The sequence below is a fragment of the Drosophila yakuba genome, chromosome 2R (assembly GCF_016746365.2).
Source record: "Drosophila yakuba strain Tai18E2 chromosome 2R, Prin_Dyak_Tai18E2_2.1, whole genome shotgun sequence".
Classification (NCBI taxonomy): Eukaryota; Metazoa; Arthropoda; class Insecta; order Diptera; family Drosophilidae; genus Drosophila; species Drosophila yakuba.
The window spans coordinates 15,679,052-15,706,326 of NC_052528.2; the positions used below are offsets into that span (position 1 = coordinate 15,679,052).

At 46.8% G+C, this 27,275-nt stretch overlaps 8 protein-coding genes across 11 annotated transcripts; 5 read left to right on the forward strand and 3 right to left on the reverse strand.

Moving 5' to 3' along the window:
- The first annotated feature begins 12 nt into the window (after positions 1 to 12).
- Positions 13 to 2,911, forward strand: LOC6530828 (putative sodium-dependent multivitamin transporter). The gene is made up of 2 exons (XM_002091675.3): positions 13 to 1,280; positions 1,338 to 2,911. Exons 1-2 carry the CDS (start codon positions 299 to 301, stop codon positions 2,117 to 2,119), a joined length of 1,764 nt encoding a protein of 587 aa, XP_002091711.1. The 5' UTR covers positions 13 to 298; the 3' UTR covers positions 2,120 to 2,911.
- A 631-nt stretch (positions 2,912 to 3,542) lies between these two features.
- Positions 3,543 to 9,697, reverse strand: LOC6530829 (phospholipid-transporting ATPase ABCA1). The gene is made up of 9 exons (XM_002091676.4): positions 9,462 to 9,697; positions 8,877 to 9,378; positions 7,681 to 8,823; positions 7,079 to 7,631; positions 6,063 to 7,019; positions 5,766 to 5,994; positions 5,521 to 5,706; positions 4,561 to 5,463; positions 3,543 to 3,976 (listed from the first exon to the last, which is right to left on the reverse strand). The coding sequence occupies exons 1-9, from the start codon at positions 9,695 to 9,697 to the stop codon at positions 3,763 to 3,765; spliced, it is 4,923 nt and encodes a 1,640-aa protein (XP_002091712.2). The 3' UTR covers positions 3,543 to 3,762.
- A 59-nt stretch (positions 9,698 to 9,756) lies between these two features.
- On the reverse strand, positions 9,757 to 10,672 carry LOC6530830 (40S ribosomal protein S18). Its single transcript, XM_039373010.2, has 4 exons — positions 10,625 to 10,672; positions 10,522 to 10,556; positions 10,201 to 10,386; positions 9,757 to 10,131 (listed from the first exon to the last, which is right to left on the reverse strand). Exons 2-4 carry the CDS (start codon positions 10,522 to 10,524, stop codon positions 9,862 to 9,864), a joined length of 459 nt encoding a protein of 152 aa, XP_039228944.1. The 5' UTR covers positions 10,525 to 10,556; positions 10,625 to 10,672; the 3' UTR covers positions 9,757 to 9,861.
- A 222-nt stretch (positions 10,673 to 10,894) lies between these two features.
- Positions 10,895 to 11,674, forward strand: LOC6530831 (DNA replication inhibitor plutonium). Its single transcript, XM_002091678.3, has 3 exons — positions 10,895 to 10,977; positions 11,026 to 11,430; positions 11,494 to 11,674. Exons 1-3 carry the CDS (start codon positions 10,962 to 10,964, stop codon positions 11,595 to 11,597), a joined length of 525 nt encoding a protein of 174 aa, XP_002091714.1. The 5' UTR covers positions 10,895 to 10,961; the 3' UTR covers positions 11,598 to 11,674.
- A 96-nt stretch (positions 11,675 to 11,770) lies between these two features.
- LOC6530832 (proliferating cell nuclear antigen) lies at positions 11,771 to 12,874 on the forward strand. Its single transcript, XM_002091679.4, has 2 exons — positions 11,771 to 12,011; positions 12,073 to 12,874. Exons 1-2 carry the CDS (start codon positions 11,904 to 11,906, stop codon positions 12,745 to 12,747), a joined length of 783 nt encoding a protein of 260 aa, XP_002091715.3. The 5' UTR covers positions 11,771 to 11,903; the 3' UTR covers positions 12,748 to 12,874.
- Positions 12,875 to 12,895: 21 nt separating this feature from the next.
- LOC6530833 (hormone-sensitive lipase) lies at positions 12,896 to 17,020 on the reverse strand. 2 transcript variants are annotated; one of them, XM_015196334.2, is made up of 4 exons: positions 16,885 to 17,020; positions 14,081 to 16,454; positions 13,894 to 14,019; positions 12,896 to 13,836 (listed from the first exon to the last, which is right to left on the reverse strand). In XM_015196334.2, the coding sequence occupies exons 2-4, from the start codon at positions 16,445 to 16,447 to the stop codon at positions 13,684 to 13,686; spliced, it is 2,646 nt and encodes an 881-aa protein (XP_015051820.1). In that variant the 5' UTR covers positions 16,448 to 16,454; positions 16,885 to 17,020; the 3' UTR covers positions 12,896 to 13,683. The 2 variants fall into 2 exon arrangements, with proteins under 2 accessions (XP_015051820.1, XP_002091716.1); XM_002091680.4 differs by lacking the exon at positions 16,885 to 17,020 and adding an exon at positions 16,686 to 16,838.
- Positions 17,021 to 17,307: 287 nt separating this feature from the next.
- Positions 17,308 to 20,164, forward strand: LOC6530834 (arginyl-tRNA--protein transferase 1). Of its 2 annotated transcripts, none has more exons than XM_002091681.4 (8): positions 17,308 to 17,498; positions 17,584 to 18,012; positions 18,397 to 18,569; positions 18,766 to 18,918; positions 19,209 to 19,390; positions 19,447 to 19,610; positions 19,673 to 19,824; positions 19,884 to 20,164. In XM_002091681.4, the coding sequence occupies exons 1-8, from the start codon at positions 17,414 to 17,416 to the stop codon at positions 19,980 to 19,982; spliced, it is 1,437 nt and encodes a 478-aa protein (XP_002091717.2). In that variant the 5' UTR covers positions 17,308 to 17,413; the 3' UTR covers positions 19,983 to 20,164. The 2 variants fall into 2 exon arrangements, with proteins under 2 accessions (XP_002091717.2, XP_015052751.1); XM_015197265.3 differs by lacking the exon at positions 18,766 to 18,918 and adding an exon at positions 18,963 to 19,112.
- A 130-nt stretch (positions 20,165 to 20,294) lies between these two features.
- Positions 20,295 to 27,226, forward strand: LOC6530835 (sialin). Of its 2 annotated transcripts, none has more exons than XM_015197266.2 (7): positions 20,295 to 20,547; positions 25,050 to 25,114; positions 25,407 to 25,561; positions 25,688 to 26,230; positions 26,299 to 26,578; positions 26,639 to 26,880; positions 26,951 to 27,226. In XM_015197266.2, exons 2-7 carry the CDS (start codon positions 25,096 to 25,098, stop codon positions 27,107 to 27,109), a joined length of 1,398 nt encoding a protein of 465 aa, XP_015052752.1. In that variant the 5' UTR covers positions 20,295 to 20,547; positions 25,050 to 25,095; the 3' UTR covers positions 27,110 to 27,226. The 2 variants fall into 2 exon arrangements, with proteins under 2 accessions (XP_015052752.1, XP_002091718.1); XM_002091682.3 differs by lacking the exon at positions 20,295 to 20,547 and adding an exon at positions 21,184 to 21,295.
- The last annotated feature ends 49 nt before the right edge of the window (positions 27,227 to 27,275 follow it).

Sequence of the window (27,275 nt, forward strand, 5' to 3'; positions counted from 1 at the left end):
TGGCCGTCCAGCTGATCAGTTATTTAACGGTCGAAGCTTCGGCGAGAACGTTTTGTGTTTTTGCGCATCGATTTCGCGAGCACGCGTCTTGTTTTCGTCGTTTGCCGTGCACTGGGACGCACTTTGGAAAGCGTTGACTGCGCCAAAGGTCATTGCTGGGCAAGCGGAGCGTCCAATCGCCGCTGGTGGTGACGTTTGTGGAAAAATCAATTCGGGTCAGTGACGGACGTGTTGGAGCTACCAGTTCTGTGATAAGTGACGAGGAGCCGGATAATCCAAGCGGAATCCAAGCCACAACATGACTGTGGGAACGTTCGATGCCTGGGATACTGCTGTGCTGATCAGCATCCTGGTTGTTTCGGCGCTGATTGGCATCTACTACCGGTATACGGGCGGCAAGCAGAAGACCACACAGGAGTACCTGATGGCGGACCAGAGTATGACGACCTTTCCGGTCTCCTTCAGCCTGATGGCCAGCTTCATGTCCGCCATCTCACTGATGGGCGTCTCCAATGAGTCCTACCAATTCGGCACCTTGTTCTGTGTGATCAACATTGCCTACGTGCTGAGTACGCCCATTGCCGCCTACCTCTTCCTTCCCGTTTTCTACCGGATGCGGACGACCAGTGTGTACGAGTACCTGGAGCGACGCTTCGGCCAGGCCACCCGCCTATCCGCCTCGCTGGCGTTCACTGTGCAAATGGTGCTTTACATGGGCATTGCCCTCTATGCCCCAGCGCTCGCTTTAGAAGCTGTAACTGGCATTCATCGGTCAATGGCCATTGTGGTGATTGGACTGGTCTGCACCTTCTATTCGACACTTGGCGGCCTGAAGGCGGTGCTCATCACGGATGTGTTTCAGTCCTTCCTTATGTTTGCCGCCATCTACGCCGTGATTGCCGTTTCGGCCATTAAAGCCGGCGGATTTGCGGCCATCTGGGAGGTGGCTGTGGAGCGAGGACGCGTCAACTTCATTGAGTTTTCATTGGATCCCACCGTGAGGCATACCTGGTGGTCACTTATAATTGGCGGCATGGTCACTTACCTCTCTTTGTATGGCGTTAATCAAACGCAAGTGCAGCGACTTTTGAGCGTACGCAATTTGAAGAGCGCTCAGTCGGCGCTTTGGTGGAACTTGCCCATTCTGGGAATGCTTAGTTTCAGCACCATTTTCAGTGGATTGGCCATATTCTACTACTATCGAGATTGTGATCCAGTGCTGGAGGGTCGCATCGGGAGGCGAGATCAGGTCATGCCCCTTTTCGCACTGGACACCATGGGTAAGTTTGAAACACACTTAATAAGGGCTTTCATTACTTGATTTCCTTTTTCGACAGGTCAATATCCTGGATTGTGTGGGCTTTTCGTGTCCGGAATATTCTCCGCCAGTCTTTCGACGATTTCGTCGGCAGTTACCTCGCTCTCGGCCGTAACGCTGGAGGATTACCTGAAACCCTTGTACAAGGCGATATTTAAACGGACACTAATCGACTCCAAGTCCACGTTGCCCACCAAGATTGTGGCGTGCATCTTCGGCCTGCTGTGCATTGGACTGGCATTTATGGCTGGCTCAATGGGCGGAGTGCTCCAGGCCTCGCTTACCATTTTCGGCGTGGTTGGCGGTCCTTTGCTGGCCATTTTCACCCTGGGAGTCTGCACCACACGCAGCAACCAAAGAGGCGTGCTGCTTGGATTCCTCGTTTCTCTAATCGTTTCCTTCTGGATGGGATTCGGCGGACCCAAACCAATTCCAGTTCCCTTGGAGTTCGGCACATCGGGCTGTGCGAATGTCACTTCTGCAATGGTGGGTTACGCCATGGAGCTCAACGCAAAGAGCAGTGGAGTGGTCAACGAACCGGACTACTTCTGGTTATATCGAATTTCCTACTTGTGGCTGAGCGTGATCGGCTTTCTTATCGCCGTGGTCGTCGGCTATGGCAGCAGCATTGTGCTGGCTCACTTTGGAAGAGCAGAGAACGCGGAAATCTATTTGGACAAGTCTCAGAAGCAACTGGACTACGACCTATTCGCACCCATGCTGTCTCGTCGCTGGCGACGCCAAGAGGAAGAAAACCAAACTGCCCAGGACGAAACGCTCACCAAACTAACTGAGCAGTAGTTCCGCCCGGCTTAGATTTAGTGTAGTTTATATTTATACAGTAGTTTATATATACATAAAAGAATTTCCAGAAGGCGTCAGCTATATGCTTAGTCTTGTTACGGATGTCGTACCTAAAAGTGCATAACTATGTGACCTTTTTGTATACCTGTGTGAACTAAACTTGCATACAGTGCGACCAAAACAGAGTCTTCCATATACACATAAACAACGATAATTAGTAGTTATTAGCCGTGTTGCAAATGTTCACAAGCTCAGATCATTAAGAGGCCTCGTTAGAATAGTCAAATGTTTTTTACAATAACGTATAAAAAGTAGGATACTACCTCAATAAACTTTTACAGAGCGACAATAATAACTTTGGAGCCTAAAAGCGTGTTGGCCGACTACTTTCCCATGTTGAGCATTGGCAGCCACAATGCCTCACATAAGTTATTGATTTATTTATACGCCTAATTTAAATGGGATATTTATGTTCATACCTCCTAGTTAATAGATGTTTTCATAGTTACCATATCATTGTAATCAAGCAGCTCGAAGTCGGCGCTTTTAATATACACTACAGTGAGCACCGCCTATAAATAGTTACTAAATGGCTCTTGAAGCATTGCGCCACATTGTGAATTCTGTTTACTTATATACCTCTATATGTACACAAATATAATATAGACTACTTATGTATATACTCGTGTCGTGTCGCAATCAACTATTGAACAATAACTCTAAGCAGTGAAAGTTATGTGTAATTGTAAAACCAAACTGCTGATCATTAAAAAAATCTGTTCTACAAAATGTGATTGCCTTTTCGCTGCGGAAACATGAGACCTGTAATCCAGCTGCAGCTTGGATTTCAATAACTACTTTGGGTGGCTCACGCATGCATATGTGTTTTCAGAAATCACGATTTGTCGAATACTTCCTCCGATAAGCAAATCCGTACGCTATCAGCTACCAAGGTTATGCGAGGCTCTCCCCACATTGCTCACCCAATGAGGAATCTATTTCGGAACGAATGCCATAACTTTACCTTTGCCAATTGACTATTGCGCCACCCGGGAACAAAGTCTAATTGAGGGTCGGAGGCAGCAAATTGCTTAAAATTGGAGAAGTCATGGGTCAGACATGGGAATGGGTTCGCCTGTAAATAAACGCCAATTGATAGATTTGTCGAAGCATCATTAATAGAGCTTGTCCACGCTCGTCTTGCGTGTGGAAAGTTTCCAGAAATGGGTTTGGGATTGAAATCGGGGGTTCAAAGTACCAATAGACTCGCATGACACACATTTTTGGCAAATGTTCTGACGAAAGAGGAGACCAAAGCGGTGGATATAATAGTTAAAGCATAACCGAACTTTGTTTACTCTTCGCGTCCGATTACCTATTTTTAAGCATATTTATATTTACCAATGAGAACCCCATGGGATTTGTATGTACTCGTATTCATTAGCAAAGTCATAAAATATATACGTACAGGTTTACATGTAAGAGTATCGATTTCCCGAATATGCAGACTAATGATTATTTAGCCTCTTTTTGGAACGCCAACTGATGATTTGGTCGATTTGTTAGCATTTCGAAGGCAAAGCTTTCACAGATAGTTTCGGTAATACGATAAGGGGTTCCGCAATTCGACCAGTTGGCACTCATGAGTGTGACTCATAAAGGGATTCATTGCTCTCTTGATTCTGCTTCCTGACAAACTCCATGAACACATCCTGGAAAGTTGTATGGCTGACCGAGTAGTACAGTATCTGCATTTGCTCCTTTAGGTTCTCCATGTAGTTGAAGATCGCAGACCACTTGATCTGCCCCTTCGGAATGCAGAAGGTGATCATTCCTCGGTAGGAGTACTTATCGCTGGGGAATAGAAGTACTTGTTACTAATCTATTACTTCAACTTTACTCTTAGCTCATTAAATCAATTATAAACTCAATTAACCTTCATGCTTTGTAGCTATAATAATAGTAATGGCTTTCACTTAATCGCTTGACTCCTTTTTATACAACATAAACAAGATTATTTTACTTCTGTGCCAGTCTGCGCGATAGTCTAAAACTATGTATATTTGTTGTATATAAACCGCAGTTCTTTCCAATCTAAACAATAAACATTCATGTAGATATCTTTATGACTGCACCCGTGAATTGAAAATTTCAATCTGCTGGTGCAACTGGTCAATAGTTAATTAGCAATGAACGTGACCCAATTAAGTAAGATAAAATTAGTAAATTCTACTTTCATTAGTTTAATTAAAAAAAATGTTCATTTGAAATTACTCATACGACACGTATGCCAAATGTAATCTGAGCAAAAAACTTGTTATCACATATGTACATATTTACATACAAACGAATATTTTGATACAACACGCTAGTTTCTACATTAACTACCTATATATATATATATTCTATGATAGATATACGATTGAGTTTTAGCGTACCTGACGGTGCTATACGGATGGTCTTTCTTGAAGACTTCCTCCAATCTCTGCAACAAAGCCTCGTAGTCCATGCGCATGTTCAATTCCGAGTTTGTGGGTCCTGGCTGTGGTGAGATGCGCTTTGACTTCTTGCCTGGTTCCACTGGAGGCTTGTGGTGTCTTAATAAGTGCGTCAACAGCAAGCGACCAGCGCCAATCTGGCTGCCAATTTCACTATCTTTTGGGGGCATCATGGTGATGCGCTTCCAAGTGTCCCTCTCATCGTCCATTTCCGCTTTGGTGCCTATCTTTACTTTGACGAAAATGCCCATATTGAAGCGGTGCTTCAGCCGCGACAAGCTGCCGTAGCAGAGCAGCGAACCATTCTCCATGATGCCCGCATTGGTGCACAGGGACTCGCACTCCTCCAAGTTGTGCGTGGTCAGCAGAATGCTGCGACCACCCTGACGGATGCCATCCAAAATCCTCCAAATCTCGTACTTGGCATGCATGTCCACGCCGGCGGTGGGCTCGTCCAGGCACATGAGCGATGGCGCCAGAGTGGCCATGGCAATCATTAGCTTCCGCTTCGTCCCGTTGCTGTATGTGCTGATACGCATGTTCATGTGGGGCACGAGTTCAAAGCATTCGGCCAATGAGGTGACCAAGCTTTTGATGTACTCCTTCCGAATGCCGTTGATCAAACAACAGAAGCGCAGCGCATCCTTGCCAGTCATGAAGGACGAGAGCATCGACTGCCGCGGACAGAAGCCCATGTGTCGCAAGGCGCTCGTTGGACGAGTCTTCAGGCTGTAGCCCTTGATGTGAATGCTCCCCACCGTGATCGACTCCATGCCCACGATCATTCGGAAGGTGCTGGACTTGCCAGCCCCATTCCTTCCCAGCAAGCCAACGCACTCGAAACTGCAAAGGTGTTGTTACTAAGCATGATATAGTTATAAAATTTGATATTTCACTCACGGATTTAGATCCAATGTTAGGGATCGTACGGCCACAAAGCTGCCAAAGCGCTTGGATAGGTTCTTCAGGATCAGAGGAAAGTAAGCGTATTGCGTGGAGGTCAGGTAGGCTAATCTCCGTCGGATTTGGGCAACTTCATTGTCCTCAACCTTGTAGTTTGGGTATATTTTTTCGTTCTTAATGTACCTAAAAACAATTGGCAATCGGTTAGCATGAACGGTAGACACAATTAATCTCAACATAACTTGAAAATGTAGCTTATGAGCCGCGGAAGCCATGCGAAGACGACCAGGATCAGATACACCGCTCCGCTGAAGAGCATGTAAAAGAATTGCTTCCAGCTGTAGCCAGTTGTACGTATCGTCTCAGCCGCTCCGCAACATAATGCATAATGCGGATGGACCGAAAGGACGAACTCAATGACGGCGTACCGAGTTTGCGGACTCTTGGGATGGATGAAAAAGGAGAGAATACCTGAAAGTAAAGTTTTAAGTTTCCTTAAGTTTTAAGTTTTAAAATGAATGCAATGAAGCCTCAATTACCTATCATGTTAATGTACAATATAATGCTGAACATTTTGCCCAAATCATTGGACATCAGGCACATCAGGTAGGTGAATGAAATGGCGGAGAACCCGAAGGCAAGCAAAAGCATTGCCACGGGCAATACCGCGCCCAATGCAATGCCACCGATCACGATCACTGGGCCGACCATTACGAGGAACAGGCAATAGTCCCAGAACAGGTGCGACAGCCAGTAGGTGATCCTGCTCATTCCGCTGCTGAACTGCTGGTGCTGCACGTAGGTCTTTCGCTCGAGGATCGGCAGAACTGCAAAGATGGCGGTGGCCAGGACAAGGTAATGGAACACGAGCACGGCGAACTCAATGGAGCTTTCGCAGATCAGTCCGCTCACTGCCTGCTGAACCGTATCCTGGTACGGTTTGTTCACAATCCGGATATCCAGCTGGGCCAGCTCCTGTCCAATGGCCGCGTACACCATCCCCAACGAGAGCGGAGAGCCGTGCTTGAGCTTATTGTTTGACCAGGCGACGATCGAATTGGCGTTGCTGCCGCAGGTGACGCCGGCCAAAAAGGAATGTTGCACCTTCACCAGATCCGACTTCATCTCCTCCAGCAGATAGTCGTCGAGAGGAGTTCCCCGCGTATTCAGCACGGAGCCACCATGCCTGATGACGTTCTCTATGTAGCGGCGGGCGAACCTGTCCTCGTCCGCCGGGAATTCGATCACAAACACCGCCTTGGGGTAGATGCTCACGTTCGTGACCAGCAGCTCGGACAGATGATGGTCGACCAAGAAGATGAAGATGGCAAAGGAGATGAGCAGCAGGCAGATTATGATTGGCGTCGCGATGATCATGCAGTAGAACTTACAGTGGCGCTTTAGAAACAGACCCTTCTTCTCCATGATCGCCCGCCATTGATTGCAGCACTTTACGCGACCATCGTCCTCGCGCACATCGAAGGTGGGCAGGAGATCTGGATATAGTTTTGGTGCTCATAAAGATGCTCGTAACATATGTACACACTCCACTTACTGAGCAGGGACGCCATGGGCGATGGACTGGGCTGCAAGTCAATGGAGCTAATTCGATTCCAGGACTGCCTCATTTCCTCTCCCATCCGCAGAAAGACACTTCCGAGCGTGGGGGCACACACACTGATCTCCAGCAGATTCAGTTCGGTCAATGCCTCCTCCAGCTCCAGAAACAAGCCCGAATATTGATGCACATGCTTGGTGGGCAGCTCGTAGGTCACGTAGATGCTGAACTCGTTCTGCAGCCTGATGTCCGGAAAACGGGTCTGCAGAAAGTGCGTCACCTCCGCCACCCAGCACGTGTCCATCTTGGTGCAGATCAGTAGGTAAGATGAGCCCGTGTCCGCGACCTGGGTGAGAAACCCCGTGGTGCCGTATCCAATCACCTCGCCATCGCACAGTATCACAATTTCATCCGCGACCACCTCGGCCTCTTGCATGTTGTGCGTGGCCATGATGATGCAGCGACCCTCGCGCTCCCGCCGCAGCAAGTCCCACATGTTGCTGCGCATCCGAGGATCCATGCTGGTGCCGGGCTCGTCCAAGAGGAGTATCTGCAAGGCAGGGAAGTTAGACTAGAAGCCACAAGGATAAGCATAGTACCTTGGAGTTGCCGCACAGATTGCAGCACAGCATGAGCATTCGCTTGATGCCGCTGGGCAGATCCTTCACCTTGGTGCTGGCAAAGTCCTGCAGGTGGCCAATCCCCAGATACTTGTCCGCCTCGGCAGATGCCTCCTTCCGGTTGAGTCCCTTCAGGCGGCAGTAGAACTTTAGGTGCCATCGGGCCTCAACTTTCTCGAACAGCACATCGTGCTGCGGGCAAAAGCACATGGATCGCCGCGCCTTTCTCTGCTCGGTGGCCAGGTCATAGCCATTGATGGTGATTTCACCGGCGCTGGGCTGCAAGAAACCGGCGAGGAGCATGAAGATGGTCGACTTTCCCGAATCGTTGTGGCCCAGAAACACGGTGATCTCGTCTTGGTAAAAGTTCATACTAAGCTCTTTAACTGCAACCCGTCCGTTGAAGACCTTCTCAATGTTTTTGACCCGCACAATCAGGGGATGTCCTCTGATTCCCGTCTCCTGCCGCTCGACATCCGTGCCACTGGATCGGGAGCGCCCATTCCGCTGACACCAGAAGGAAGATTGCACCGGAAAGTACCATTTTCTGTTCCGATAACTCTTCAGCTGTTCCATGTAAACAAGGACAAGTAATCGCAGCAGGCAGCCAAAGAGCATGAAGATCAGGATGGGGCCCAGCTGCACAAACTGATTCCAATCGGTGCGCTCAAACATATACTTCCAGTGCATGCCCAGCCGAAGGTTCTCGCTCTTGATGAACTGCTGCAGTCCCATGGCCAGCGAGCTGTTGAGGAATAGGCAAACGAATATGGCGCGCGGTAAAGTGGGATTATAGTCCATGAGCAATAGGCGCCATGGCAGGCAGCCAACCAGGTGCACGATCACTATGGCCACTTGCACGCCGACCGTGTCCGAGAAGAAGGACGAAATCATGAAGGCCGAGGTCAGCACCTCAAAATTGTAGACCAGCATAAAGAACAGCACCAGGGTCAAGTCACTCAGCGAAAAGAAGCGCCACCGCAGCAGCAGTACAATTAATGCGGTGGGAATGGACAGGAGCAGAAAAGCCACCAGAAACCACGACAGCCAGTATATCCACGCCCTCACGCCCATAAGGTGCAGCATATCCCGAATATGATCGCGCCTCTCCATCACAATCATCTAAAATTACCATTAAGCTTACTACATACACAGACTATAAACTTAATGCATACTTGGGCAAGATATGCGGCGGATATGGTGAAGGGCAGGAAGAGAACTCCGCCCAAAGCCACCCGGTTATCCAAGCCGTCCACCTCTACGATGTCTGGATAGTGATGCAGTATCACTTCCGGCAGCAAGGCGGCTTCGTTTTTGGCCCTGATCAACGCTTCGCTGAGCTTGGCTTGCACTACCAAAAAACCCTCGACCTGGTAGTAATCCACGTCCATTTTGGAGTGCTTGAATACCGTGCTGTTGTCCCAAACCATCTTGGGATTCTTGCGCAGATGCAGCGGAAAGCGCAGACCCACCGTGACATTATTGGGAAGTACTTTTATGTCGCTGAGGCCGTCGTCAAACTCAATGCCCACACAGCCATATCTATCCTTTTCCGTCAGCGCACTATTCAGTTCCGCCGCGCTGGAGAAGCCCTCGCTACCCTTGGCCTTCAAATCGTGCACCACATCCTCGATGACACCCGCTAGGACGAGATTCTTAGGCGAATAGAAAATGTACCTGGTTCATTGGGTGTGCGTGAGTGTGTCAGGGTGGCCTGGATTATTGTGGCAGTCGGCAGGTTTATACAGGCTTATACATACGGCACTTTGGTTGTGATGTTGACGGGCGGATACTTTACCGTCGTCTCCCCTTGCGGCTCACGGAACAGAGCCGTCGCCGCATAGACGAGGAAGACAACGATGGGCCCCACAATGATGATGACGCTGGTGAGGGTATTGGCGAACTGGAATCGGGCCGTCTTGCAGATGAGCAGCCACAGCAGGCATATGCTGCTCTGCTGCTGCTCCACCGGCGAATGCTCACTGGACATATTCATACAATTTTGTTGACGCCAACACACGTAGACACATTAGAAATATAAACAAAAACTTCACGTATACTCCGCACTAAAACGTTCCGGCTTCCGTGTTTTCTTTTATTTTGTGTTGGTTGATGTAAAAATTCAAGACGAATCGGAAATCCGGCAGGGAACGTAGCAGCTTACTTCTTCTTGGACACACCCACGGTGCGACCACGACGACCGGTGGTCTTGGTGTGCTGGCCACGAACACGGAGGCCCCAGTAGTGACGCAGACCACGGTGGGAGCGGATCTTCTTCAGACGCTCCAAATCGTCACGCAGCTTCGAGTCCAAGTTGGAGGAGGTCAGCTGCCAGTACTTGCCATCGATGATGTCCTTCTGCCTGTTGAGGAACCAGTTGGGCACCTTGTACTGCAGGGGGTTGGAGATGATGGTGACCACCTTGTCGACCTGCAAACATGACATTTGGTTTAGTGTGTATCTCGGGCGGATTATACGCCTAATGCAGGCTCAACTTACCTCCTCCTCGGTGCATTCACCAGCGCGCTTGGTAAGATCCACATCGGCCTTCTTCAGCACAATGTTGGAGTAGCGGCGACCCACTCCCTTGATGGCGGTCATGGCGATGCCGACCTTGCGCTTACCGTCGATGTTCGTATTCATGATACGCAGGATGTGCTGGAACTTCTCTGGGATGACGAGCGACTGCAAAAAAAGTAACAAAACATTAATATACTGCATATGAGCCACGCCACTTTTGGCACCACAAAACGGTATCTGCAGTTAACCTCCTATTTGTCGCTTTGTGGTCTGAAAATCACATATTTTCGCGTAACTCACCATTTTGCCGTTTGTATTCTCGTATTTACTCCTCACTGCAATGAATTAAGAGATATTTTTGTTAAAACTTTGGCCAAAATCAAACGCGCAGCACACCACTCACCGGAAACGGGAAAAAGAAAGAAGGTCGAATTAATGTGGCTGCCTAAAGCGCAGTAAAGGTTCTAAAAATGCCTGCCACGTTCCGGCCGAGTGCTGTTAACAGTTCGCCGAGTGCTGTTGGGCGCACTGCGGTCCATCACTAATTCGAGCTTAAAAATTCAAAGGGCGCCCACATTTTATTCAATGCAAAAACTTAAATATGCCTTTTAGGAATGTTTTTGTACACATCTTAAACATTAAAACATATATTTCCACTGCCTAATATTCTCCATTTTAATCCCAACTTACGTTAAGTACCACTGCATCCCTAGAGAACCGTTATATGAAAGCTTTGCAGAATGGCTGAAATAAATGGTAAATTTAATTAGCAATCCGCACAGAATATAATAATTTGTATTGAAGCGCTCAGCTGCGTTGGACAGGACGATGTCGTTTCCCTGCGCATCCTGTGCACCATGGATCGCGATGGCAGGCAGCTGAAACTCGAGGAAGTTGACTTGTACGGAAACACGGCCCTCTTGAAAGCCTGCTATTTGGCGCGATTTGAGTGCGCTCGCACGCTGCTGGAATTTGGCGCAAATGTCTTTGCTATGAACTACTTTGGCCAAAATGCCCTGACTTTGGCCACTCATGCTGGCCACTTGCCTCTGGTTAAGGAGCTGTTGCGACGGCGATCCTATAAGGATTTCAATCTGTCCTCGATGATCCCGGCTCTCTGTGTAGCTACACTGCAAAAACATTCCGCCTTGGTGGCGTATTTCACTCAATTGGACCCAAGAAGCGTACAAGAAACTCAGACAGTGCATGGTGAGTAACAAAAAAAAAAGATTATTTTTATGCTAAAATTCGAATAAATGAAATTGTTTTCAGGTCTGGGAGTTGCAGAGCTGCGTGGCATAATTAAAGCAGCTGGCCGCTTAAATAAGCATAATGCGCGCTCCCCTCCCACTTTCATAAACAATCGTCTGCGTTAATATATCGTAATTTTGTAATAATTTATAAATTTTATGTTTTTTTATTCAATATATTCTGTGAACAGTGTGAACATAAATATGCGTTCTGTTAATCAAACCAGTTGGCAGGCCGATCGCTGGCTGCTATTGATTGCGATCGATATCGCCCGTGGCTTTTCACATCACTATCCCGCTCATTTAGCCCGCCTGAAAGTAAAAAAAGAGCCCACGTTCGTCATTCATCCGAAAGTCACAGCCGCGGCAACATTATTGCTGTTAAATTCTAGAGAACATAATCAGTATTTAAGCAAAAAAACCACAGTCAACATGTTCGAGGCACGCCTGGGTCAAGCAACCATCCTAAAGAAGATCTTGGATGCCATCAAGGATCTGCTCAATGAGGCAACCTTCGATTGCAGCGACTCCGGAATTCAGGTACAAACTGCACAAAAGAAGCTCGCAATGGATATCCTAACACCTCTTGTTAAACCCACAGCTGCAGGCCATGGACAACTCCCATGTGTCCCTCGTCTCGCTGACCCTGCGTTCCGATGGCTTCGACAAGTTCCGCTGCGACCGCAATCTCTCCATGGGCATGAATCTGGGCAGCATGGCCAAGATTCTAAAGTGCGCCAACAACGAGGACAATGTGACGATGAAGGCGCAGGATAACGCCGACACCGTCACCATCATGTTCGAGTCGGCCAACCAGGAGAAGGTCTCCGACTACGAGATGAAGCTGATGAACCTCGACCAGGAGCACCTGGGCATCCCAGAGACAGACTTCTCGTGCGTGGTCCGCATGCCCGCCATGGAGTTCGCACGCATCTGCCGCGATCTGGCGCAATTCAGCGAATCCGTTGTGATCTGCTGCACCAAGGAGGGCGTCAAGTTTTCGGCCAGCGGCGATGTGGGCACCGCCAACATTAAGCTAGCCCAAACCGGCTCTGTCGACAAGGAGGAGGAGGCGGTTATCATCGAGATGCAGGAGCCGGTGACGCTGACGTTTGCCTGTCGTTACCTGAACGCCTTCACAAAGGCGACGCCATTGTCCACCCAGGTGCAGCTGTCGATGTGCGCTGATGTCCCGCTGGTAGTTGAGTATGCGATCAAAGATCTGGGTCACATTCGCTACTACCTGGCACCCAAGATCGAGGACAACGAGACATAAGTCAGCTGTGTTTCTCACGTTTATGTTCCCGCATCGTCACCACTCATCCTCCCACGTACAATTCATTCCTAACTTTTAAGTAACTCCGCATTTTTTGATCAATAAAAGCTATATTGTGTAATGTTAACTGGTTAAGTTGAACAATTCATTTTACGGGTAATAACCATTTATTCGCATTCCATATATAACACTGGGTATCGTAATCGTTTAGGAGAGAGATTGCAAACATATATGTATATAAAGAGTAATGGTATATCAAACACCTTGTGTACCAAAGATATACATTAAGATGTGGCGTGGGATAGACAAAAAAAACTTGGCATATCTCCAATATTGAAGTTTGTTAGCCTCCGCAGCTGCAAAAAATCTGGACAGACTATTCGGGAGTTATAAATCAAGGGTAATGGGCGATTATGCTATTCACTGTATATAAGTACTCGATCCGTATGAGGCACATAGTCGGGAGTTTTGCAACAAAGAGCTCGAAGCGAGTGTGTGCCTGCATTCAAGAGCATAATTCGTAAATACATTTAATAAATAATGCGTGTTTACACGCTTCCAATACTTGCATACTTGGATTGCTTATGCTTGCTTTTAAGAGCTACATATCCTATACTTAGTTTGTGAGTATATAAAACATAGAAAGCTGTGTCATATAAAAGTGTATAAAAAAACCTTTGAGATTACATACAATAAAAAGCAAGAAAAGTGCGTATAACAATGAACAATTAAAATTGTTCCTGCGCATAACAAAATTCGATTTACACGCCTATGTGAAAGGAGAAATCCAATGGGGATAAATGCAGGTGACAATATTTTACAGTGATGGTGAAACCCCATTGCCACTTACAATCAATCCGCCATCGGTTACTATTCATCATTGTTGGGGGTTTAGTTCTCCAGTCCAATAGGCATGTAGACCGATGGAAATTCTTCCTATGAAGCGGCTAAGCTCGCACTGGGACTGGAGGACTCCTCGTCGTCCATCGAGTTGCCTTTGTCAATGTTTTTGAGCTTCGAATCTGTTTGAAGCAACGTCTGTAGAGATTTGATGCACTTCTTAGATCCCTCCATGGCTTCGTTAGATAACTAAACAATAAAACAAAGTTATTAGGTTTCTCAAACATCTGAAGCTAGCTGCTTTACCATGGTGAAATTAAGGAATCCGTGCGGCAGCCCCTCAAGTATTTCCAAGTTTACTTGGCGACCAAGCCGTTTCAGTTTCTTGGCAAACATAACGCAGTCATCTAGACAGGGATCCATGTTAAGAGTCTGTGCGGAGAAGAAATGAAATTATTTATTCAAAATCCATCATTGAACTTCGTAAACTTACAAGTATTTTGGTCTCCGGCAGTTGGGAAAGCCACTCATCGCTGGCCCAGTACGGCGACAAAAATGGATCCTTAGGCACATCGAATGCAAACTCCTCGCTGGGACTACGTGCTATCAGTGCGTCCATGTTGCGCACATCCTTTTGACCCACCACATTGCTGCCATGAATCTCATAGGACTGCGTGCAGCGGGTCAGCGTGTTGGTTATGTTGTTGACGGCTTCCTGCAGGCGACCCTGTAGCGTATCCATTGCAACGAGATCACGACCGGTCTCCACCAGAATATCATCATCTGAACTGATCTTCGCATGTCCATTTGCCTGCGCTGGCCCAGCTTCGGGCGCCGTCTCTTCGGTTACCTCCACTGTGGCCGTATCAATGAGATACTTGTCCAGAAAGTTGTCAATATAGGCTGCAGAGGCGGTATCCTTGGGTGGGTCAGCGGATATTTCGATGGGGTAGTGAACAATGGGCTGTGAGTCGTCCTCGAAGGAGACGCACGAGCTGTTGTCGCCTTCGGTGTTGGGGAGATCGGTACGCTCCACAGTCTGGCTGTGGTAGGAGGCTGAGGCGCTGGCAAAGGTGTCACTGCTTTCGTCATCTGGTTCAATGCTGGCTTCCAGCGGCGTCAGCGGACTTCTGGCCATCGAAGTGCGGCGACTGGAGTTCAGGCTTCCCACGTTCGACTTCGGTGCATTGCGAATCTGGGCGGCATCCTCAACCTGCTTGGCATTTTGCTGAAGTGTTTCCTGGGCGGGCGCGGCATAGGCACGAAGGCAACGCATCATGAAGCCAAACGGCAGCAGGGGATCCATCAGACATAGAAGGCGGGCAGGACTGGGCACGAAGCTAACCAGAGTTGGGCAGTAGGCCAGAAACAGGCCATCGGGCACTCGAACTCCCTGCTCAATGCACTTGAGCGCCACTCCAATGGACAGATTTGCCCCAGCCGAGTCTCCGGCGCACACAATGCGCTCAGCCGTTGTGCCCAGGAGTTCGGTATTATTCAGAAGCCAGCAGTAGGCGTAGTAAACTTCCTGCAGTGCGCGCGGAAATGGAGCCTCAGGAGCTAGACTGTAGTCCACCGAGAGAATGGGACAGTCCAGTGCCACGGCCCAGTCGCGCAAATACAGTTCGTGGGACTTCGAGGACTGGGCCACAAAGCCACCGCCATGGCAGTGAAACAGAATCGATGGACTTGGCGGGATGGGCTTGTGCCAGCCGCGATAGCGACCCTCTCCCAGCATTCCCGAACGTCGCCTCGCGCTCAGCAGGCGAACGGAGACCGGCAGACCGGGTCCCAAGTGTGCCGTGGGCACGGGTATCTCTACAAAGTCACCATCGCCTTGGTTTTGGTTAACGTCACTGCTGAGATTCTCCGATGCCTTGAAATCCTTTCGTCGTGGCAGCTTTAGTGGCTCGGCTGGCAATTCAATTAGGCGATTAACCTTTATGGAGCTGCCCACAATGCTGGGCAGCTTGTGCATCATCTCAGACTCGGCCAGAAACCAAAAGGATTTGCAAAAGTCTATCTTAGCATTCTGCGAGATGTTGACGATGCGACGGGCGCGCAGTTCCGGATTCATAAGATACTTGCCACTGGTCCACAGGCTGCGCGTGGTCTTAACGATGGCGCCATCGCCCTCCTGCGAATAGTACGATTCCGAGTAGCTGGCCATGCTGATGCCAAGGAAACGAAGAACGCCGCGTATCGAGTCGCCATACTGAAAGCCCAGGCAGCGTCCGTAAAAGCAATACTGGTTGATGGTGTCGCCCAGCTCGAAGAGCTGCTCGGCAGTGTGGTTTCCACATGCAAACAGATCACCCGTGCTAGCCGACCACTGACGTAGGATAAGCAGGTACTGCAGACATGTGCACAGCGATGACAACAGCTGGGAACAGGCCTCCACCTCTTTCATGTAGAACTTCTTGCGGAAGAACATTGTGGAATGGGTGGCCGTCAGCTGCTGGCAGATGCCAATGCCATGTGCAATGCAGGCGTTGGTCACGGAGATGAAGCTTCGATAGCCATTGCCCGGCGTATGCTCGTCGAAGTCGTACTCGTGGGCGAAGGCGTCTATCTGCTGGACCAGTCGGTTGGCCAGGACAATGAAGTCCTGCCAGGCAATGTGGGCGGCATGCAGGCGCTGACCGAATTCGGTGTGGTCCCTGGCAAAGAAGGCGGCGTGATCCTGGCAGGCGGCGAACAAGGTGCCATAGGCCGCCTCCAGGTCGGCGGGTACATGGTTGTGGGTGTCCTTTCCATTGACTGCCTGTGGGCTGTCGTCCTCGTGGCCCAGTTTCAGATTGTCATTGAAGAGGGCAATAAACTGGGGGCTTCCCCGTTCCGCGGAAGCCGCGTCAATCATTGTGGGGCTGCAGAGGAAACCAATTTGGTTAGGCAACTATTACAAACAAAGCACAAACAATCGCACAAGTGCACAGCTGCAACGACAGGTGATAACCATGTCCAATGCAGTGCTTTTCCGGATTAGAGTGACTAACTTTGAGGGTTTGAAGGTCGCTTTTAGTCTTAAACCAGTTTATTGTTACTCACAAAACAGGCATCTTTATACTTTATACATACATATTGTGTATGGTATTTACCTATATGCAAATTGCACTTTTAATTTTGATGTAACTTCATAAATTTGGATTTTCTTGCAGTGTAATTACAATGTAAGCTGAGGAAAAGCCATTAAAAACTTTCACTTAACAACTACGCACTAAACCGATTTGTCTGACGTTTCCTATTGTCAATGGGACGTGTTTCTCCACTTTAGTTTTTATTGACAAATTTACTTACAGATTCTTAACTCGTCACTTTTAGCCTAGTACATTTTTAATTGGTCCACCTATTGCGGCTCCAAACATTACTATTATTATAAGACTACGCACCGATTTAACCGATTTGGCCAGTGTGGCCGTGTTGACTTGTGCGGTACAATGGGGGTACTCCCATATTTTGTTCAGCTTAAGCTTTTCAATAATAATTCAAGAAATGTATTTTTCGAATCCAAATATGACTATATCTAAAATCTCACTCTCTTAGTAAAAAAACTAAAATAAACTGTTAACATACGAGTTTTCTAATTAACCTGTTTGCATTTCATGTTGCTGTGTATAAACTCAATATATAAAGGATAATGTTTTTAAACTTTTATTGCTTTTTGCAGTGGATCCAGCCTATTACCAATTATGTATTTTTTTGGCGCCGAACGCTGGTCACACTGCGTGCATATAAAATTTCGCAACAGCGGCTTGAAGCTTTATTATTTTAGTAGTAATTAAATGCACTATGCTTGCACTCTGAACGGCATCGGAAGAGCATAATAATGAGCGTCAGCATTGTGCAGTACTATGGCAGCCAGCAGAGCAAGTGCGGCTACTGCGCGGGAGCGAACTGCAGCCTGTCACACGGTAAGAACATGCAAAACCAGTTCAAAAGCCAGGTGCAATGTACCCACTCGCATACGCATAATCGCGCATTCGTCATGTATGACAGGTATGCACGCCTATCGGCTGGACTGCCAGGACTACCAGGACCTCATCGATCGCGGCTGGCGGCGGTGCGGCAACTACTGCTACAAGCTGCGCAACCAGGAGACCTGCTGCCCCTGCTACACGATCAAATGCGACGGCCTGGAGTTCAAGCTCTCCAAGTCAAACAAGCGCATTCTGCGCCGCATGAATCGATTTTTGCGCGACGGCAAGCGGGAGTCCAAACCGGAAACTGGCGACGGGGAAGCCGATGCCGATGACGCCATAGGAGCACCCGAGGTCACGGCCAGCGAACCGCAGCCCCAGTTGCCCGATAAGAGTCCCACTGTTATCAATGTCGATCACGTTGCGTCGCTGGCAACAGCTCAGAAGAAGCCGACCAAACAGGCAACTGCTTCAGCGGTGGAAGCACCCACCCTGGGGTCCAACAAATGTGCGTATGCTTAGAGAATTGTGCTTCTTCATATACCACTGCCCGGGTAGTTCATTTGATTAGCATCCGTCCGTTTTGCAACTTTTTGTTAAAGCTATCTTAATTAGTTAATTACGAGCTTGCGTGTGTCTATATGTTTAATGATCTGGAAACATTTAAGCTCATTATTATTGGTTCAAATTGTGAATTATTTAATATAATATGGTTGAATGCTTGCATCTATCTTTATCTTATCTATAAGTATACTGAGCAGTAGTATCAATGGACTACAACTCGTGTACTTATGATTAGTTTATAGACAATACAGCTGTTAGGATTATTCTGTACAATTATGACTGTGTAAGCCATTTAATTATTTATTACATTCACTCTTTTGTTCACCAGCGGCAGCACCGATCTCAAACAAGCCGTGCAAGAAGGCCAAGCAGATGCGACTGGATCGTCGGCGAGCCAAGCTGGGAGAAGCGGCCTCAGTCTCAACGAAATCCATTTCCCAGGAGAAGACTCTTCGCGACTTCTTGCACTCGGACAGCGCGACTAACAAGCATCAGCTAAAGGTGCGTTGCGGATAAATGTTAATAGTATACTTAGTTAGACCGTTTGCAAAGCTAAGCTAGATAGCGTGAACCTATGTATGTTCTTAAGGGTTTATATTGTATATTGTGCCTATGTGTTTCCTGTGTCCGTCCCCCGAGTATGAGTCTCCCGCTACATGTAGACACATCTGTCTTTGTGCTGTTTGTGTTCTTCCAGATCGTTTTGGTCGCTTCCTCAGACACAGAGCGTACTTGTGCCGATGCAGTGATCGCGTTGTATCGCAAATACCAAATAACCATTCACAATGATAACCCCGCACGCCTCACCCTAGCTAGTATGCAGCGGTTCTTGGTTAAATCACCTCTTAAGGTAATTATAAATGAATATTCACCTTATCGAAAATGTATTCGCAGCTGCGATTGGTGCACGTTCATGACGACGAATTCAGGCGGACCCTGCCCCAGAGTTTTGCGCTCTACAAGAAGTATCAGATATCGATACACAACGATCCGCCAAAGGATCAGGCCGCCTACAAGGACCATCTGCAGTCGACCCCCATGAAGGTTTTCCTGAATTCTTATGTTTTTTCTTTATTTTTTGCATGCAAACATCAAACTTTCGTTTCTTACCTGTTATCGCCTTGACGTATCTGCTTGCAGAATGAGAAACCCAGCGATGGTCCTGAAATGGGCTACGGCTCGTTCCATCAACAGTACTGGCTGGACGACAAGCTGATTGCCGTGGGCGTTATTGACATTCTGCCCGGTTGCGTAAGCTCGGTGTACTTTTTCTACGATCCGGACTATAGCTTTCTATCGCTTGGCACATATGGTTCACTCAGGTACAGCAAGATTTCAAGCAAGAAAATATAGCACTACATAGTTGAAATTCTTTCAGGGAAATTGACTTGGTGCAATCGCTCGCCGAGAATGTACATGCTCTAAAGTATTACTATATGGGCTTCTACATACACTCCTGCCCCAAAATGCGCTACAAGGGCAAGTTGTCCGCCTCCTATTTGCTTTGCCCGGAAACTTACAAATGGCTATCGCTTACCGATGGTAAGTTTGCAATACAATTTTATTAATTGTTTTCGTTACTACAGGTAATTACATGTTTTCAGTCATTCGTGCGAAGCTAGACGAACATAAGTACCAACGCTTAAACGAAGATCCTGCAGATAAGGATGTGAATGAGTTCTTGGCGGAGCATTTAGACGAAGTTATGCTGCTGTTGGATGCCCAAACCTGCACCGACTACAAGCACTACAAGCAGGCATGTTTCTTAATCATAGCATAAGGGGTTCAAAATACTAATTTCAATTTTATTTACAGCTTCAGGGCGCAGACTGCGATGTCGATACAATTATTGAGTACAGCAAGCTGGTGGGAAAAGCGTGTGCCCGTCGCATGCTATACGTGAATATGTTGTGAATGATATGCAACCACAGATTTTAATTTGTTTTAAAAATAGTAGTCAAGTAAAGTTGCCATTATTTGGATTTTGAATTATATGCCTTTCGCACTAGCAAAGATGTACTAGATAAACTACGCTTGATAAACAGCAAAGATGTTAAAAATAAACAAAGTTTTAATAATGGTCATGCATTCCATAATAGTTATAGTCATTTCCCTCTGGTGTGTTTACACCAGCCCACAACCATTTCTGCTGGAATGTAAAATCAAAATATGCTCGTCACTCAAACACATTCTGAAAAGCTGACAGTTTCCACTCATAATCGCTTCTTATCAGAAACAAGCAGCTAAATGCATCAATTAAGCTTTATGGGCTGGCAACATGTACATTCCGTGTTGGTACAAGTCGGATAAACGTCGGAGATAAAGTACTTTATAAGGCACTCCACAGGGTGAGAGATAGTTGGCCAGGAAGCCAATTGTTGCCGTGAAATCCAGTCGCTTACAGCCGTGGAAAAACTCGGATGTGTTTTTAAAGGGTTTGGATTACCAACTGTCTGCGCTGGAAAGTTTGTTATCCAAGGTGAGCAGTGTGCGAAGTTATTTGCGTCTGAAGACGAACGCCTAATTATAAATAAAGCTATGTCAATAGTATCTGTTCTGCTGTGGCTTTTCACTGGCATTCGCCAAGTGCGCTAATTAAACAAAATTATAAAACAAGTGGACGGTCAAGTGGGTTTTTACAGCACGTGTGTTTTATGGTGATATTTTTTCCAAAATTTATTAATACGAGGATGCACACAGCTGCCGTATAAACTAATCTATCATTCGCTAGTTGGGATGTACACAAAAAATTAGTAATATGAATATAATGTGGTGATATTTTTGAATTATTAGTCACCATTGTGTTTATTGGCTTACATTTTAGCACAATTTTGTGAGATTTTTTGTTAACAAATTTCACGGCACTTTTGTTGTGGAAATCGCATGCGATTTTTTGGCACGCTATCAGAAAGCGTTAAAAAGCCAATCGACGTTGAGCTTCAACCGTCGGCAGCAGCAGCAGCAGCAGCAGCAAATTTAAACAAAAATTTTAACCGTTTTAACCGGTGCTGCCGTCGCCGCTGAAAAAAACGAGACTGCGACTGCGGCAGGTGGGAAAGGTGGGGAAGTTTTGCTTAAATCGTCGCCCAAGTATATATGCCATTGGCAACTGCCGATTTAGCTTCATTCGCCGCGCGACGTTCTCAGCAGTCCGTTTCGTCCGCTGAGCTCCTAGATAAACCAACAACCAACAACCAACTACCAGCAACAAGTGGCAGCCACATACAGTGAGTTCAGTGCGGCGCCTCGTTGCAGCTAGGCTAGCTGCTGCTATTAACGCATTTTCATACGCGCCTCCCTTCCTGTCGACGAGAAAGTCCAGTTTCGCATAAATAATTAAATGTTGCAGCAACGTGCGAATGTGTTTTTTAATATTAGTTCCATCATTTTTGGCGCTGCTTGTGGTAAAATTCCATGCAAAATTGGTGCCACGAAGAAGTACGAGCGCAGATAAGCAGAGATGACTTTTGAGTGTTTTGTGATCGCGAGTGGTTTGTGTGGTTTATGCTCTACGGTCTATGGTCTATTGCCAATTTTCCATAACGAATCGATTGCGTAGAAATCTCGCAAGACAAGCCCCCTATTTGTACGTATGTATGTATGTATAAAAATAGGAACATTCCGTGTGGATGGATGTCTTGGATAGAGAGAAATCGAAATCAAATCGAATTGGAATTCCAGCTTAATTAGGCATTGACCGTTTTATTTTCAGTTACCCAAAAAAATTTGCATCCCAAATAATAACAGGTTTCGTTACTTTGATTCATTGAACCGCGACTTGTATCGTTTCAAACAATTTCAATTTGATGTCTAGTGATCCGTGGGTGACGTTGGTTGGACGTTGCTTTCCTTGGCAACAAGTGCTTGCAGTTTGCTCAGGATTAGGAGACTTTGGACCCAAACTGGACTGGGTTGATTAAAGCCCCTAGAAGCCTCTTGCTTGTTGTGGTACAGGTTTCTGGGGCTACGCAAAAGATTCAGACAGTAGCTGTAGATTCGCTTTTATGCAACAAATACTCTACGAGTCGTTGGCTGGCTGGACTTACATAGTTCATAGTTTTGTTTTGTTTGTGGAGGGGGAAGAAAAAAATGTGAATAGCAATATCTCACACTCGTGATTTGTATTAGCATGTGCGTGCAATATTCGCAATTGTCGCATTGATTTTAGCATTATTCAATTCGTAGAGGCATTAACAATCATTGCTATGTTCATGCGCCACGTAATTTTCCGAAATTTAATTATAACGTGCAAAAATGCAAAAATAAAACAAGAGAAATACACAAATTATATGATTTCAATGGGAATTGGTGCAAAATGGCAATTCAGTTCGGCCCCAGTGAGTGAGGCTATGAGAACCCAATTTGCGCAACACACAATGTCCTACTGCAATAACTGTCAACCGAAGTGGGTTCATTACCGGTCTTGATTTGTTAGCCAGTTGCGCTTGATTGCCGCTCAAATAACCTGCAGAGTGCTATGCCAAAAAAAAACCCATATCAGAATCGAACTTCGCTACGTATGATACCATTTTGGATAAGTTGGGGAACTGGAGGATTCCGATAAAAGGGCGAAGAGAGTCGAACCTTAAACGGTGCCAACTTTGGCTACAAAGTCGAGTCTTATGTAAATGGAACGCGTGTTGTGAATACTCATACCCGACTTAGTTGCTTCATTTTCGGATTCGTGGCTGACCTGCATGGAGATGTGGAGATATACGACTCATATGGGATATGTGATAAGGGATCCTTCCTGGCCGATCGTAAATCAAATCATTCAACGTGGTAAACACACAGTTCGCAGTTAACTGGGTCCACTGCGATTGCGGCTAATTGACGATTAACCTGACTCTAATGATGGTCGTTCACAAGTTGATAGCCAACTTATCACCACCACACCCACACCCATACCCATGTGCCATAGTCGCCCAACTAATAAAACACATCACTTTATGGCCCATAAATTGCCGAGCTGATTTTATAAACTCAATGGCGAGGATGTTGATAAGAGCGTAACGCTGCAGATTAGAAAGAGAAGCTGGCGCTAACTTAATGCCCCAAATAACCCATATAACCCGTGCCATGTTTGGTGTGAAACCCTGTGAAACAAAAACCCCAAGCTCTTAGCCTAATGATTTGTTTAGGCTTTCAGCAGTTTATCGGAAACCCAGATCGCTGTAACATGATGCCCTGCAATTAGGCGTTCAGTTAGTCAGTTGATAAGCAGTAAGGCAAAATTAATGCCGAAGGTCATTAGCTGCGTTCTTTGATCTCTGCGCAAAGGTATAATTAAAAGATTTCAATTCACGTATTGCAAAGCAATTACTCAGTTCCCATTCAGTTCCCACTGTTATCCAGTTGCCAAATTAGTTTTCGCGAAACCATCTACGGTTGCTCACAGCCAACTCACGTAATTATAACCATATATGTATGCATTGGGCTTCCAGGCGCCTCAAAGGGTTAGATTGCCTTTAGTTTTGCTTCTTTTGGCCATAATCCAGTTTGTGGTCTAGTCACAGGATGCAACACGATAAACCCGTCCATAAATGGAGTTGTGTGCATAGAAAGAGGGCTATTTTTACTGCTCTTCCATTCCTTGGCTCCATTCAGGGAATTCATTGCCTGTGTTGAGATTGCTTATCACAGATGGCATATAAAGTGGTTATATATTTATGAGCCCCCTTCACACTGAGGCCTTTAATCGGATTTCACGATTTAAGGCGCCAATCTCTAGACTGTGTTTAGTACGGGAAGTCGATGCTAAGGGCACTTGCATTTTAGATTTTGGGCCGGATATTTAGTATTTAGGGCGATTATTAAGCGAGCCAACAAGTGTTCGAATTCAATATAATTCTTAATTATACACCTTTATGTCGGCAACTTGAATGCCAGCCGCGCAAACATATCTTTTGTGCGAAATGCAGCGAGTTCAGCTGTTTAAATGCTCCAACTTCGTTGCCATTTTATCGCAAGATCATATCCCAGGCAACGTTAGAATGGCTAGATTGCCAAATGGGCATAGCATGCCAGTGGCCAATTATCATGTTGCTTCCTTACTACCTCAAAAACGCTGACATTGCCAATGCCATTCGACACTTTCGTCGCAAATAGTTGCATTTGATTTAGTTATGCATTTTGTTATTTCGATCGTACACTCGTAGTAACTCGATTTGACTAAACGGCGCCCTCACGTGCCCCCATTTCGAGTGCCAAGTGGTACGTGCTTATAATTTTGACAAGTGCACTGCACGCAGATAATGCCAAAAGTACTCTCAAACCGATATGAAAGCCGCAAAGCAAAAAATTCACGGCTAATTCCAAATAGACCGTTACACGTGCACGTTTGCTAGCTGAGTTTTTGCTGGCCGCATATTGTGACATCGCCATGCCAAAAACCAATCACGGCTATCACCTTCGAAATGGATGTCACTTTATTGCTAAAAGTATATAACACTATAAACAGATTGTTGCAGTTATCTGCGGTTTGCATTTAATGAACGGAACCGGGTGTTTAAAAGTATATTAAATTGTGATTTTATTGTCGTTTGGATGACAGTCGTAACTAAGCAGCCAATTAAGTTATCAGTTTTAGGGCAGCAAAGTTTGTCAGTCGAAGAGCAGAACTCTAGTGGAAAATCTATTTAATCGGTGCATAAATTAGTACTTTCTATGCATTTAATTTAACAGCTATAATCATAGTATTTATGGAGATAAATTGCTTTTTAAATAGAGGCAATTAATTTAAAAATTTTATAATAACGGGTATTCAAAACATAAATGTAAATTTATTGAAATTGATTGCCCCCTCAGATCAGGTGTTTCCGAATATAGCCCCGAGTGACTTGCCATTTAAAACCCCATTCAATAAATTCACAAAAAAATTTGGCGAATGCCTGGGGAAGCACCCATTACTTATAAGTAAAGTGATCTGCATAAGTGCCGAAAATCTGGCTAACAGCTTCCTGTTGTTTTCATTTTTTTCAGCTGACAAGCGACGCAAGGCAACGGAGCCATAACAAAAGCCGCCGAAATGGCCTTCATGCCGTGCTGTAAGTACCCAAATATACATACGTATTATTGCCACACGCCATCAATAACGATTCAGCCTCACGTGATCTTCGATCCGCGCATCGAAATTCAAATCCAAATCCAAATGATATCCAGCTCAAATATTGAGATTTGCCCATGCGCTGCCCATTAGAGAGCTGCGACATGGCCCAAAAACGGGAAGAGAGATCTTTCCGATTCGCTAATTGAGCTAATGATGCTGCGAGGGGCCTGTGTGGATATCGAAAATTGAATAATGATCTGTCAATAATCAATATTTACTGTCGTTTGCAGTCTATGTGCCCAAGCGGATCAACCTGGCGATCATGCTCTTCATGGCCTGCCTGCTCAGCTACATGATGCGGGTGAATCTCTCGATCAACATCATCGCCATGGTGGAGGACACGAGCGCCCACGAGAATGGAACGGAAGTGGAGGCGCTGCCCGATGTGAGTAACCCACTGATCATCACTCTATATTCAATACTAAAGTTAAGCTAGTCGGGATTTGGACTTACCTCTGTCTATCCCATCTAATCCATTCGATTATTAATCTTAAAATTCCAAATCTCCCAGTATGGACCGCGCTATAACTGGACGCAATCGGATCAGGCTTTGCTGCTGGGCGCCTACTTCTATGGCTACATGATCACCTCATTGCCCGCCGGCACTCTGGCCGAGATGCTGGGCGCCAGAAATGTGGCTGGCTACAGTTGCCTGCTGGCCGGCATCCTGACGGCTTTGACACCGGCTGCAGCTGCGTGGGACAAATATGCGGTGTTTGCCGTGCGCTTCCTGATCGGCTTCCTCAATGGTGTGGTGTATCCGTGCTGCCACAGCCTGGTGTCCAAGTGGTCGCCACCGGATGAGAAGGGCAAGTTTGTGGCCTCGCTGATGGGCGGCACCTTTGGCACTGTCATCACGTGGCCCATCAGCGGCGTGATCATCGAGAATCTGGGCTGGGACTGGGCCTTCTACATTGTGGGCATATTCGTGCTGGTTGTGGTCGCCATATGGTTCTACCTGGTGGCGGATACTCCGGCCCAGCACAGTACGATCAGTCTCAAGGAGCGCGAATATATCGAGAGCAGCTTGGGCGACACTCTGAGTAACAAGAAGGTATGTGGTCCATACAAAAGCAACATTTATACAAGTACTTAATTCAATATTTAATGCAACCTTTGCAGAAGTGGCCCCCATACAAGGAGCTCGTCCTGTCGCTGCCCTTCTGGTCGCTTATGATGCTCCACTACGGCAGCATGTGGGGTCTGTTCTTCCTGATCACGGCCACGCCCAAGTTCTTGAGCGAGGTCCTGGGCTTCAATCTCTCGTCAGCCGGCTTCCTGTCCAGCCTGCCACATGTGGCACGTCTGCTCTGCGCCTTCGGCTTTGGCGCTGTGGCGGATTGGATACGTCGACGTGGTTGGTTGTCCGTAACCCGTATGCGCAAGGCCTTCTGCCTACCCTGTAAGTGTGGCTATATAATGCACCTTGTTAGTATACTATAGCTATAACTCTGTTGAATAGCTCACATCTTGCCCGGCGTTATGCTGATTATACTGGCCTACTTTGGTCGCGATCCCTATGTGTGCGTTGCCATTATGACCATTTCGCTGGGCTTCAATGGAGCGGCCACGGCCTCCAATTTGGCCAACTCACAGGATCTGGCGCCCAACTATGCGGGCACGCTGTACGGCATCATCAACTGTGTGGGCACCACGCCCGGAATCTTCTCGCCCCTGATTGTAGCCGCCTTTACAAAGAACGAGGTATGTTTGAATGCTTCAGGAATATGCTTCCAAATATCCATATCATTTATGCATTTTCCACTATCCATAGAACACAATCGATCAGTGGCACTGGGTGTTCATCATTGGAGCAGCCGCCTACATATTGCCGGCTCTGTTCTTCTGGGTCTTCGGATCGGGCAAGATCCAGAAGTGGAACGAGGTGCAGACCACCGAGTCGCGTGAGGATATTGTCAACACAAAGTTGTAGTTTGTGCCCTGGCAATCTCACCTGTGATTTATGTACTTTAAGTATTATGCCATAACGACGATGTGTACTTCTTTATGGAGAGTCCTATTAAAGCCTTAGCCGTGTATTTATTATTAACACTAATGGTTTCAATCCGCGCACGTGAATTCTGACTCACGAGTCAGGT